Consider the following 14,723-nt stretch of genomic DNA (forward strand, 5'->3'; position numbering starts at 1 on the left):
ATAATGAAATTCTAATGTCCCCAAAATAAGTGACATTTATTTAGGCTTTTTTTTGTTTGGTTTTTGGGGTTTTTTTTGCAAAGGGAGGGAGTTTGTGTAGACATGATCAGCACAGAACTAGATTCCTGGAAGAAAAAGATGTGTATGCAGCGTTACAAGAATGTTTCCTTGATTAGAATTTATTATTTCAGCTACAGAGATTATGTGTGAGCTGAAGGGCGGGACAAACAGCATCTGGCAAGAGAAAAATAGAATGAAAGAGCGACAGAGTAAAATAGGAATGAGCATGGTAAACCTCAATTCAGACTTGAACATGATAGTGGAAGCTTTGAATTCTTGTGGTATGGGACATATGGCAGCATATATAGCAGGAAGTCAGGAGTGAAAGAACAATAGACTTATTGCCAGTGCTGAAGTGTTTTGGATACAATGAAATCCTATGTCATTTAGAGAAGAAAGAAACATTAACATCACATGGAAAGGAAACTCATGATTAAAAATGCCCTTATAAACTGTTGCTAAATTTGTGAAATCCACTTTAACAGCCATTTCAAAATAAAGTATGGTAACCAGAGAACATTGCTCTCATAAACTATTGGTCTGATTGGGAGATGTTAAAAAAATGTAGAAAAGCATGTTTTTATACAAGTTCTATATCACAGGGAATTGGCAAGCTATTAGGTGTGTTGTATCGCATTATATATGAATGTTTATTTATGTACACTATTGCAAAAGCATTTTAATTACTGCATTTGCTAGTAATCTAGAAGAATGATTTAGGTTGAAGAGATTCAGATTAGGTAGTTACACCATGCTGAAAGAACTGGCAAAAATCACAAGCTGATAAATCAGTGGCATGCTGCAATACATAGCCATAATTTGAGGGAGCATAAGAATTTAATTCATACCAGACTTCTCTGGAGATGAAAGACCATTGTGGGAGCATTGGATGCCCAGAGTTTTTCCATAATATGTAACAGATGAATAACAAGAAGACAAAAGGAATTAATTTTCAGCATCTGAAAGTTTCTCAGGAAAAGAGAGACTAAGGGAAGTGTAGGCACTCTTTAAGTACTAACTATTCTATTGCAGAATTAAATGAGACATAAATTCAAATTATTGGCATTTTGTAGCTAAGATATTCAAGGGCATTTTCCCCCTCGTATATTCGCATAAAGGGTATTTGTCTGACATATTGTCTGACAGCTATGATCATTAAACTGCTATCATTTTCATGTGTAAATACGAATGATTCCTATTATGAAAGCTGAAATTCCAAAGGTAAATGCCTAAGATGAAATTGTAAAGTTAATCTGTTTAGTGATCAATGTAACACCTGTTGTCTGCCAATATACACAGACAATTCTCCTCCAAAGAAGTGTGCATCCAAAGGAATTCACACTGGGCATTTTTGTGCAAATTCTCCTGCATTCCTGAATGGTAGCACTTCTGGCAGTGGCAACATAGGATCAGCCATCTCTATCTAACACTGTAGTTTCATTTCCAGAGCTATTGTTTACTGGGATGTTAATTTCCTAGAAATATAAATTTTAAAAGTTTTCCTTTAGCCTGATTCCAAAGGGATGTGGATAAAAAGTATATCCATTCTACCCCGGAGCCTGTGAATAAACATTATTTGCAGGCCTCTGAATTCATCCCATCTCCAGTCAACTGGCAAGATCAGACCAGATTTTAAAAATCTATTTGAAAAACAAATCTAGTGGCCTGGTCCTGCAGTCTTCACTCAGGCAATGCATTCTAAGTAACGGTCCCTTTTTCGAGACAGGGTGACTAAGTGGACGAAATTTGTGTCTGCCAGATTAGAGGTCTGAGGCCAAATCCTAACCCTACTGCAATGGTGTACGGGAATCATACCTATCTTATAGTTTATGTAGTCTAGCACCGTCCATTATAAGCCTCTGTTTTCAGTTGCTTGTAATTTTACCAAACTGTAGCCATTTGGGGTCAAATTTACTCTTGTTGGAATGTTTTTTTTTTAAGGTGATGTAAAAATGGTTCAGCCATTTCCAAGAATGAGGTTAGTGGAAAATAGGTAGTTTTGCCCATGTTGAAACAAGTTTACAACTTTTTTTCCTTTTTGGAAAAGATTTAGGCCCTTTAGGGTTCAAAGAAAAAACTTGAAATTTGCTCTGGGGTCAGAGAGGAATCTTTTGATCTCTCTGTGAGACTCCATCCTGTTTTGGACCAGATAGAAATCTACTGAGGATTATATCTTTACATGTTCAGTAGAACTTGTTAGAGACATGTTGCTAAAATCTCTAAAATTACATGTGTACTGTACATGCTTCAGCCAGACACAACTCCTTGTGTGCCAACTGCACTGAGCATGCTCCTAGGCACAGATCTCTAGACAGCAGGTTGTTGTTGCTCCCACCCTTTAGACATACAAGAAGGCAAGGTGAACACCATGAGGAGACTAAATTCTAATCGCTGCTCTTTCCACTAACTGGTGGTGAACTGGTGTTAATTCTGTGTACTTCACAGCCCTTATAATTAGAGCCCTGCATGAATACAAAATTTGCATCTGATCCACAATCCACAAAAATTATCCGTGGATATTCGCAATCCCTGAATGTGGATATTCATGGATATAAAGCAGATATCCGTGGATTTGCAGGTCTCTACTAACAGCTCCACAGGTCACCATGCACCAGTGTTGCAAGGCTGTGCCAAGACCCCAACCCTCAACCGCCCTCCACTTCTCCCCAGAGACCTCCTGCCCTACCACCCACCCACTCTATCTCCGCCATACCTCCTTCCCCACTCCAGGAAGGGAGGCTAAAATCCTGGGCCCTCATGTGCAGTGCCGCCCTCCCAGTCAGGGGCTTCGATACCCCTATGCAGGTGTAGCAGCTTTAATATATGCAACTATTCTCCTCACCGTGTCTGCTGTTGCCACCCGCTAGTTTAAATTACAGCCGCACCTCTTTAAATTGGCGCTTTGCTCGCTGGGCAGGAGCACACGGTCGCACTCCCTTCTGGGAGCTGTAGTTTTCCTCCTCTGTTCAAGCAAACTGGGGACTATAACTCCCATAATACCCAGCGGGATATTGCTGCTGCGGTGTGATTCAGAGAGACGAGCTGGAGCCTGAGGGCTGGGTGACAGCCGCTCCATTCGGGTGAGTGTGTGCTGCAGAGTCCTGCTTGGATACAAAATTTGTATCTCGCATCCAAGCTGCAAGCCACAAAAATGGTCCATGGATATCTGCATCCGTGGATGCGGATATAAAGCGGATATCCACAGATTTGCGGGGCTCTATTTTTAATTGAGCAAGGCCTCAATGCCCCTAGTTCAAGACACCGGCAGCTATAATTTCCCAGCTTTGTATAGATGGGGTAACTGAGAGTTATAAAAGGTCACTTCTGGTAGATCTGGGAATCAAACTCAGGGCCAATTTCTTTTCTGTGCCCAGATGTGCCACTCAAAAGGATCAGCCCAGGAATGGAATGGACAAAAGTGGCTTTAACCCATCTTTGCACCTTCCTAGTTTTAGGCTGCTCAAGGGGTGATGAAGCCCTCAGCCTACATTAGTCCAGTTTACAGTAGCCTTACTCAGCTGCTCATCGGCTTCACCAGTCTGGAATGCAGACATCTCTGACCACTCCCCATTCTGCCCCTGGCATGACCCTATTTATAAGACTGCGGGTGAGATCAGTGTAGGGCCACATTAATCAGCTGTACTCTACCCGTGACTGGGAAAAATTCTCCCAATGGCAGCTGCACTCCTTCGGTCCCTGTATACCACTGGAGTGGAGTTAGGATTTGACCTCAGATTTCTAAGCTGTATCTACTCACGTTGTATCTACTCAGCCACCTTTTCTTCAGAAAGGGCTTGTTACTTACAATGCATTTATATATTGTCTGGCACAATGGTTGAGGCCACGTGGTGCTACTGCAGTATGAATGCTTAATGGTAAAATGTACACACCTGACTGTGCTCTCTATAACCACTTGGGCACATTCCCTTCCTGAGCCAGGAATAGAGCATACGGCCTAAAGTTCCTGATTCCCTACATTCCTCTGCCGTCAAACACATAGTTGTGCAAGTCACTGAACAAAGTCTGGTTCACATCACTCTCTGGTGCCTGATCCACACAGAGGATAACATCCTACTCCTGCTACTAAACTATGCCAGGTCAACACTATAGATACAATTGCCTGGGTTCCAATGCTGCTGATGACCCAGTTGTGGGGGGAATGGAGTCAATATGATTTCACACAATGGAATTTGTTTTTTCAGTTTGCTATGAACATTCAGGCTGTTAAGTAAAAATCCCAAAAGTTAGGGTATGCCAGATTTAAGGTTGCTCATACAACCTGTGGTTCCCGAGAGCATATGCAATATGATAGTCTTTCATTACATGATCATACACTATTAGATCTCATGACCCCTGTCTCTTACTGGCATTTCCTAACTTTTGAGTGTTTGATTTTACAACCTTTAACATTTGTATTAAGTCTTGGAGCAAACTACCCCGGCGTAGCTTTTTCTATATACAGCAGAACCACAGAGTTACAGACACCTCGGGAATGGAGGTTGTCCGTAAATCTGAAATGTTCATTAACTCTGAACAAAGTGCAGTTCAGGCTCCAGTTCCAGCAGCTGACGCTACCAGCACTCCCAGCTATCTTCGAGACACCACTGACTTCCTGAGGAAACTACAATCCATCGGTGATCTTCCTGAAAACACCATCCTGGCCACTATGGATGTAGAAGCCCTCTACACCAACATTCCACACAAAGATGGACTACAAGCCATCAGGAACAGTATCCCTGATAATGTCATGGCAAACCTGGTGGCTGAATTTTGTGACTCTGTCTTCACCCATAACTATTTCACATTTGGGGACAATGTATACCTTCAAATCAGCGGCACTGCTATGGGTACCCGCATGGCCCCAGTATGCCAACATTTTTATGGCTGACTTAGAACAACGCTTCCTCAGCTCTCGTCCCCTAATATCCCTACTCTGCTTGCGCTACATTGATGACATTTTCATCATCCGGACACATGGAAAAGAAGCCCTTGAGGAACTCCACCATGATTTCAGCAATTTCCATCCCACCATCAACCTCAGCCTGAACCAGTCCACACGAGATCCTGGACACTGTGGTGCTAATAAGCAATGGTCACATAAACACCACCCTATACCGGAAACCTACTGACCGCTATTCCTACCTACATGCCTCCAGCTTTCATCCAGACCACACCACATGATCCATTGTCTACAGCCAAGCTCTACGATACAACCGCATTTGCTCCAACCCCTCAGACAGAGACAAACACCTACAAGATCTCTATCAAGCATTCTTACAACTACAGTACCCACCTGCTGAAGTGGAGAAACAGATTGACAGTCAGGAGAGTACCCAGAAGTCACCTACTACAGGACAGGCCCAACAAAGAAAATAACAGAACGCCACTAGCCATCACCTTCAGCCCCCAACTAAAACCTCTCCAACGCATCATCAAGGATCTACAACCTATCCTGAAGGACAACCCATCACTCTCACAGATCTTGGGAGACAGGCCAGTCCTTGCTTACAGACAGCCCCTCAACCTAAAGCAAATACTCACCAGCAACCACACACCACACAACAGAACCACTAACCCAGGAACCTATCCTTGCAACAAAGCCCGTTGCCAACTGTGTCCACATATCTATTCAGGAGACACCATCATAGGGCCTAATCACATCAGCCACACTATCAGAGGCTCGTTCAGCTGCACATCTACCAATGTGATATACGCCATCATGTGCCAGCAGTGCCCCTCTGCCATGTACATTGGTCAAACTGGACAGTCGCTACGTAAAAGAATAAATGGACACAAATTAGACGTCAAGAATTATAACATTCAAAAACCAGTTGGAGAACACTTCAATCTCTTTGGTCACTCGATTACAGAGCTAAAAGTTGCAATTCTTCAACAAAAAAACTTCAGAAACAGGCTCCAATGAGAGACTGCTGAATTGGAATTAATTTGCAAACTGGATACAATTAACTTAGGCTTGAATAGAGACTGGGAGTGGATGGGTCATTACACAAAGTTACAGTGTGTATGGTAACACCCATTGTTTCATGTTCTCTATGTATATAAATCTCCCCACTGTATTTTCCACTGAATGCATCCAATGAAGTGAGCTGTAGCTCACGAAAGCTTGTGCTCAAATAAATTTGTTAGTCTCTAAGGTGCCACAAGTACTCCTTTTCTTTTTGCGAATACAGACTAACACAACTGCTACTCTGAAACTCCTCAGTGTGGGCAGCTTCCTTGCAGACAGCTTCTTTCCCTGGGTCAGAGTGCAACCTTGTCCCCCTTCCGGCCCGGGGTGTGTGGGGAAAACAGACCCCAGCACTGCTCCTGCTCTGCCAGCTGCCTTGGGCTGGCAGCCCCAGCGTCTTCACTCCTAGATGTAAGTGGATGCCCCACTCGTGGAGGAGGGGGTGAAGATGGGGGGAGGGGGACAGTCAGCCCATATGTGCCTACCTTTAAGATCGTGGCACAGTACAGTATTTGGGGTTGTTGTTGTTGTTTTCTCTCTGCTGCTGCCTCATTGGTTACTTCCAGTTTCACATTTGTTGACCGGTCAGTCCGTAACTCTGGTGTTAGGTATCTCTGAGGCTTTACTGCATGTCATAATCATCCCAGGACTTTGTTAGGGTTTCCAGAGGCTTTTTTGACCAATCAAACAAGAAAAACTACTGTTTTGCAAGAGAATAGAATCAAGCTGAACAATGAGCTGAGGAGAGTAAAGCAATGGGAGTTGCAGGCAGTGAGAGGAGATTCAGTAGTAAAAGTTAAGTTCCTCAACAATGAGGAAGAAGTAATAAGCAGCAAAGATACGATGTGGAGGAAGTAACTAGTCAGGAGCGCCCATCTCATTAAAGTGAGCTTATTGTCATGTACTCTCATTAATGCTGGTCCAGTATGAATGATCTAATCATGTGAAACCAAACACTGTGGAAAGTGCTGACTAGGGTTTGAGGAGGGAGTGCGATGTAGGAGAGGATCTCAGTTTTAAGAAGTGGCCCACAATATTTTGAGAAATGTGAGACACACAGCATTGTAGTATTTCCTTTTTATTTCTCCACTGACCAGATTCCCTGTCAGATGGCACTTTTTGCTTTAATTTGAATTGTTCTTATTTACTGAGTAATGCCATTACTTCAGTGCCTATATTGTATTTAAAATGGAAGATCTCCATAAACCTTGAGATTGGCTTGCACTCATCTGTTGTTTTTTTTTATGGAGAGAGTTCCAAGGAATTGTACAGATCCTGGGCTAGAAGTAAACCACAGCCTCTTAGGGATAGTATGTTTAAAAGCAAAAAGACAGAAGCAGGCCTACCTGTCAGCATGACTATTTCAGAACCACAAATTATTTCTTTACTACTTCCTTACAATTACAGAAAAGGAAACTAGGCAAAGGATGATCTGTTCATCAGTAGCTGATTTGGCTAAGAACCAAAACATATGTGAGCAGCTACTCCTTAATGACTGCTGTGCTTGCTTTGGCTGTAACATACTGTTGTGCAAATCAGTTTTAATAGTAAGGGTGAACAGCTTAGCAAAGAGACATAGTAAACTTACTGGCCAGATTATTGAAAAAATTAAAACATCTGTCTCTGCTCCAATATAAAATGCCACTGAAAAATCTAACACTCGCGGTGTTCTTCACCACTCTGAAGGGGAAAAAACATGGATATGATAGTTCACTCCAGTTGACGCAGATGCTTTCTTTGTTCAGACAGCTGCTTAGATAAAACAAAATGTGTAACTGGTCCAACACTGCTTTGAAGGATTGTGTAGGGTTAAGGCTTGTTTACATTATCGAGTTCTATGGTGTGTCTGAATATTATACTTATATGCCATATAAGGGGAGAGGGATAGCTCAGTGGTTTGAGCATTGGCCTCCTAAACCCAGGGTTGTGAGTTCAATCCTTGAGGGGGCCATTTAGGGATCTGGGGCAAAAATTGGGGATTGGTCCTGCTTTGAGCAAGGGGTTGGACTAAATGACCTCCTGAGGTCCCTTCCAAGCCTGATATTCTATGACATGCTTGTGAACACAAAGGGGCCTGGTCTATGCTGACTGGTCAGGATTGTGTCATCTAACTTGACAACTCACACTCATATTTGAACCATAAAAGGTAAAGTACACCAGCCTGATTTCTATGCCTGTTGCACACTAAACACATTCACATGCTAACATATTTTATTTGTGGTGGTCACAACTTGGATTTCTAAACAATAAAACACCAATGGTTTGAGTAAACCCTGAGTATTTAGCTATCACCTGTTACTTAATCCCAGACTTCTGCAGCTTGGAGACAGCTTTGCATGTGGTGGTGTATTAGGGTGACCAGACAGCAAAATGTGAAAAATCAGGACAGGGGGTGTGGGGAAATAGGAGCCTAGATAAGAAAAAGACCCAAAAAGATTTTATAGGACTGTCCCTATAAAATCGGGACATCTGGTCACCCTATGGTGTATTTTGGCACTTTTAAAATCCCTACCTATCGTGGCTATGTGAGTTAGGAGCACAAATCACATAGACTTTCAATGGGACTTGGGTGGACTTTTCAAAAGTGCCTAGGTCCCATTAAAAATCAATAGGACTTGTATTGCTTGGTCACGCTGGCACTTTTGAAAAGCATCCCCCATGATGATAGGTGCTGAATAAATTACATGTCAGTGTATTTGCACACATCCTTTATTGCTTGGCTGGACTGGCTCGTGGCCTTTTTTAACACCACTGTGCAATCAGTAACCCACGCGTATTCTTTTTTTCTCTTTATTGATTAACTTTTAGTGCAAGCAGTTAGGGTTCCCAGTACTCTCCAGTAGGTGCACTATTCTTACTCCCTCCAGGAAACATCAGGAAATCTGGGTTCTTAACATAACTAGGATTAACACTACAGTATTACTTGCCTTTCGTAGGAAAGTGGAGAACGTCAGAAACTTTGTTAAAGGTGACTCTGAACAGTATGGCACCATATTTAGACCTTTCAAAGTAGATCGCCTTTTAACATCTTAAGATACTTTTTTTTTGAGCCAGCTCCCTTCTGAGTCTCAACAGGAAGTAGAAGAGCAAAGCAAATACTATAATAACAGAAAATATTTCTAAAAGATGGCTAGTGATGGCAAGAGTGTAGGGCAAAATGGCTTGCCAAATGCAATGTGTTAGCAAACATTCAGCCTCAGTGCTAGAGATCTCCAAGATGGAGATCTTGGAGCAGCATTTGTTGATGAGGACAAAAAAAAATTCAGAGTTATTAGCTGCATGTACCTGTTGAAGTAATGCTCTGCCAAGGATTTTGGAGAGTAGGAATCCGCACAAATTTTAAACAGTGATGGAACAATTGTTTGTCTGTAAGACATGGAACAGCAAAAGTAGGAAGTCTGATGGGTTCTGCAGCCATTTGTGGGAGAGAAAGTTGACACATTCCTGCATTGGAATAGCTCACCGAACTTCATGGAAAACTAGAATTGCACAGGATGGACAACTGGGACTATAAACTAAGTAATGACTCATTTTCCTGCTTGATATCTTCAATAGGCAGTTGAATGTTTTGAGTCATTGCAACGCCGAACTAGTTCTTTTGCTCGCCAGAAAGATTGCTGTCATCCAAACTTCAATCCGAAAGGGTTCTGTCTATGTAAGCACTACTAGAGCTATGCACTACAGAAATAAGAGATGATGCACCGAGCCCCTGAAGACAATGAATGCCAGTGCAACTATGGACACACTGGGTGTAACACAACTTGTGGAGACATACCCAAGCTAGCTTTAATATAGCTAGCTCAGGTACCAGTAGCACTGAAGCTGCTTCAGTGTGAACTAGCCATGGGAGTAATTGCCCAGGGTTTCAGGTGAGCTTCTGCAGAAGTTTCACTGCTCCAATACTCAAGCTAATTATATTAAAGGTAGCTTATGGATGTCCACATGAGCTGCAGTCACAACCTATAATATTGCTCGTACCTTCTTTTTATGAAAGCTGTTTGAAGCTGAGAAATCTTCAAAATAAAGTATATCGGAACCAGGAAGAGGATAAGCTTTGGTCCAAGACTTTCTGAATAACAATGGTTTCACTTTGTGAGTTGCGGGAGATGTAGTGCAGGGCTGTCCTTACCCATACGCAAACTATGCAGCTGCGTAGGGCACCAGGAAATTTGGGGCACCAAACTGCCCCAAATTTCCTGGTGCCCTACACAGCTGCGTGCTGTTCCAGCAGCCCGACCGATCCCCTGGCCGGCTCAGAATGCTGCCCCCGCCCCTGCTCCCCCTCTTCCCCAAAGCCTCCGCCCCTGTCCTGCCTCTTCCCACCCCTGCTCTTCCCCAGCCCCACCCCACTCCACCCCTTTCCCAAAGCCCCCACCCCTGCTCCACCCCAGCCCTGCCCCCACTCCACCCCTTCCCCTGAGCTACATCCCAGGAGACTGCTGGAGGGATCGGACGCACCCTGCATTTACTTGGCTGTGGGAAGTGGAGCGACCCGGCCCCAGTCCACTCCGCTCCACCAGCTCCCAGCCGCACCACTGGTGAGTGCTGGGGGGCGGTTCCCCCCTGCCTCCCAAGTCCCAAGGCTGGGAGCCAGGGAGCAGAGTGGAGTGGGCTGGGGCTGAGTCACTCCACTTCCCGCCGCCCCGTGAGTGCGGGGTCGGGCCCACCCTGTAATCACCGGGCATCAGGAAGTGGAGCGACCTGGCCCCAGCCCTCTCCACTCAGTCGGCTCATGCTTGAGGGCGGTTTCCCCGCCCCCCAACCTGCTCCTGCCCCCTCGTGGAGGCCTGGGGCCAGCCCTTCCCTTTTCAGGGAGGCTGCGTAGGGCACCAAAATGTCTAGGGACGACCCTGATGTAGTGAATGTGATTCTGGAAGATGAAAATGGGACCTGTGGGTTAGATTCAAGGTCAGATCCTCATTCAGCCAAACTCCATTAAGTCAATACATCCTTGGAGTCAGTGAAGCTAAATTGAGTTACATAGGCTGAAAATCTGGCCTGTGTATAGCCTAACTCGTGCACAAGGAGTCTAAGGTCTCTATGATCCTGTCCTTGCAGTATTAGGATACATCTGGAACTCAGTACAAAACAAGAACTGGTGTTGCAGTACATTAGGCCAGTATTTAAGGGGTTGTATAAAAGATGAAATCACATTAAAAATCCATAGCTGCGTTGTTTGCTTCATTTAAATACAGAAATTTTGCTCAATTTCATGTAGACACATTATGTTACCATATGGATTGTAGCATGACATAGTACTGGTTCCTTGATGTGTATTCCCAGATAACAATGGTGAGGTCTGTACTATTCTGTAAAAGAAGTCCTTGTGGGACCAGTGGATTGTATGCTACAAAATACAGCTAATATGGCAATGCAAGTAAGTATCCTCACGAATGCACACTTGTTGCCAATTTACACAGAAGGACTATTCTTTAGTACTTTTAAATATAATAATTTGGTACATAAACAGGTGCAAGAATTTTAAAATGAATTTTATGTGCATTTATTCTCACAATTAGACTAAAGCTGTAAAGTCCTGTTGAATTGTAACTGATAAATGCAGTGGACAAAAGCACGTACCAGACAATGTAGGGACATATGAGGTAATAGCTTATAAAGCATTGATTTAGAGCTGTGAGTGACTAAAAATTTTAATAAAATCTAGCACCCATATAGCATTTTACATGTTCAAAGCATTGTAGAGACTTCAGATGATTTAATTAATAAAATAGCCAGTTCAAAAAAATACTCGTAAGATGTAAGTGACTTTGTTTTCTATCACAAAAATGCATTTTGGGACAGCTGGTTGCATCATAACATTGTGGCTCCAGCTTGAGAGTTTGTAACATCCTGCTATGCAGACTTATAAGAGACAAGCACAGTGCTTAATTTGTAATGAAAGAGGTGATGGGACTCAAGCAATTTTTTAATGTTCATAACTGATGCAGCAAGCCCAGAGGTGCCAGGGCTATGAACTGCCAAGCCTAGAGGTGAGCCCTGGCAAGCCCTGGCACAAATTGAGCACTGGACAAGCACTTCTGTTCAGGTAGAATCTAGCACATCAAGTTCAAAACAAAAAAGAGGATTTTTAGAAACTTGGCTTTTATTTTTTGAATAGAAACTTGACTAGATAGAGGCTATATTTTCCAGCATCAAAACATTTTACAATGAATCTACCCAGTACTGCAATCAAACCTGCACAAAGGGACTTGTGCACCTGTAGAGAGCCCTGCTGATTTCAATGGTACTGTATGTGGGCTAACGGGTCTTCCCATGAATGATCAGGACCCTTTTTTGGATAGGGAATGAACAAGAATAGTCAATTCTGCAATTCTAAAAATCAGCATAACCAAACAAAGCTGGTTATTGCCAGTTCAGCAGTAACTCTGTGCAAGCACGTTCCAGATAGAATTGAACGCATCTTATTCCTGTGCACACAATTACAAAAATCATTTGTATTGGAGTTGCTTTTCATTGTGGTGACAAAAAAGTGTGCTTGTTTTAAAAAAAAAAAGTTAAAATGCATTTAAAAATATAGTGAAGTTATCCAGTCCGAATGGCGGTAATGTGGTCATACTGCTCCAGAACTGGACTGAGTCTAAGGAGAATTAACCTGAGATCATGAACACTGAATCAAAACCAGGTGATGTCAGACACGGAATCTGAATTTCCAACAGTTTAACTACCAAAAACATCTGTTTCCGTGAGTTTGTAATTCCCCCTTTTTAAAAAAGTGTTTTAAAAGATGTGAACAATTTTACAAATTAAAAAAAAGAGTCCCCAGCACATGTATTTGTAATTACCTCGTTTAGTCTGTGTGTTTAATCAGTTTGAATTGAGAATGCCATGTACATCTGATTTCAATCTGAAGGAGCCAGTGAGTATTAGACAGTTACTCTTCTTGCATCTGCCAGAATATTCCTGCGCCAAAAAAAGGATAGAACTAACACCAGGATATTTTCTAAAGAAACCACTTGACTCCAATTAAATGTTTAATTTCCTTAAAATATTGTTTTGGATTTAAGTCTTTGTTCTGTTCTGTAATTGGGATTTTTTTATGTAGTTTAGGAATATCACTTGTAGGTTGGATGTGCTCCAGCATCCAGCTGGCATTGCGAGGGACTGTGGGGAAGTGAATGGCATATTCTGTGGTTGCTACTCTTTGGGTAGGACTCGGAGCAGGGAGTTCATGGATGTCCGGTTTTATTCCTGATAAAGAGATATTTTTCAATGACATTTGAAAAGTGAGGGAATTTTTAAAATGTATAGTCTTGCTTTCTTGATGTACAATAAGAGGCTAGGAAACTCTGTGTCTATCAGGCTGCTGTGATGTTCTGTATAGTGGGGCAAATTGTGAAGTCCTTCCCTGGCAAAAATTCCATTGACTCAATTGATGGGAACTGAGTAAGGTTTTTGTCCTTTGGCCTGTTGCGAGCTACTGTGTGACAGCCTCTTAGGCTCTGTGCAGAGATTTAGGCATGCCCTTAACTTGGGGCAGTGTGTGGGCCAATTTGAGTCCAGGGGGACTACTCACTTGCTCAAAGTTAAGCATGTGCGTCTACACTGCACACACCTTACAGCGGCACGTAGATTTACATACGCTGCACACACCCCAAGCACGAGTATACATAGCAGCATAGATGGTGAGGCACTGCTTAGACAAGTAGCAGAGAGAGACACCAGAACCCTGGGTGTATGCACAGGGCTCTACTTCCCCAAGCAATGCCTCCCTTGCCGACACTGCTGTTTTTAGCAGTGTATTGTTCCATTGCCTCCCTGCTGCTGGGGTCTTTCCCCTCCACAGAGAAAGACTCTGGCAGTGGGGAAAGGCTCTGGCATGGCGGGAGGCAGCGGAGAAAGGCTCTGGTAGCTCCCCACTGCCTCCCTCTGGGCAGAGCCTTTCATGGCTGCATATTGCTACACATAGCAGTGTGGATGCAGCTAGCTTTTCACTGTGGTTTGAAGCTACACATAACCTACCCACTGCTGGTAGTTGTGTGCTGGACACATACATATACATAGCCTAAGTCTTTCCAGGATTGGGGTTTTACCTGTGATGTATATTCTTCCCTCACATTTTTAATAACTTGATTTCCCCTCTTTTGGGGAATTTTTTTTAAAAAATAAATCCGGTAGAGAAATCATTGTGAAATTTTAGGGCACTTACAGCTAATCAGCATAGTGATGAGAGCTGAAAATCTCAAGTGATTTGTTAGACTAAATAAACACAAAAGTAAACCTGAGGCTTGTGTGCCACAAGCTGACATCTGGAGCAGTGATTCCCTTTTTAGTGTCTGCCCTAATTTCTCAAGGCCAAAATCCCTGGAGTAATTCTGCCAAAGTCAGTGGAGTTACCCCAGGGCTGAATCTACCCCAAGGTATCTGAAGTATTTATGTATTAACCGCTAGGCTAGTAGTCCTTAATTAGGCCAATGTTTAACTAGCAGTTTCTGTTAATTATATGGATTGTGTTTAATGTGTTTGGTACAAAATTCAGGACAAAATTATTAACGTTCTGTTGTCCCCTTCTTCCTCTTCTAGAGCTGCTGGAACTGTGGTCGTAAAGCTAGTGAAACCTGCAGCGGTTGCAACACGGCGCGATACTGTGGCTCATTTTGCCAGCACAAGGACTGGGAGAAGCATCACCACATCTGTGGGCAGACCCTCCAAGCCCAGCAGCAAGGAGAGACACCAG

At 43.1% G+C, this 14,723-nt stretch overlaps 1 protein-coding gene across 5 annotated transcripts in view; it reads left to right on the forward strand.

The window, feature by feature from the left end:
- Positions 1-14,723, forward strand: part of RUNX1T1 (RUNX1 partner transcriptional co-repressor 1) — a 140,781-nt gene that overhangs the window by 123,087 nt on the left and 2,971 nt on the right. For all 5 annotated transcript variants that reach the window (XM_074944108.1, XM_074944107.1, XM_074944110.1 and 2 more), the window contains one exon: positions 14,570-14,723. This exon is cut by the window's right edge and continues 2,971 nt beyond it. In XM_074944108.1, coding sequence (XP_074800209.1) covers positions 14,570-14,723 — 154 coding nt within the window. The remainder of the gene's footprint in view (positions 1-14,569) is intronic.

This window comes from Natator depressus, chromosome 2 (genome assembly GCF_965152275.1).
Source record: "Natator depressus isolate rNatDep1 chromosome 2, rNatDep2.hap1, whole genome shotgun sequence".
Taxonomy (NCBI): Eukaryota; Metazoa; Chordata; order Testudines; family Cheloniidae; genus Natator; species Natator depressus.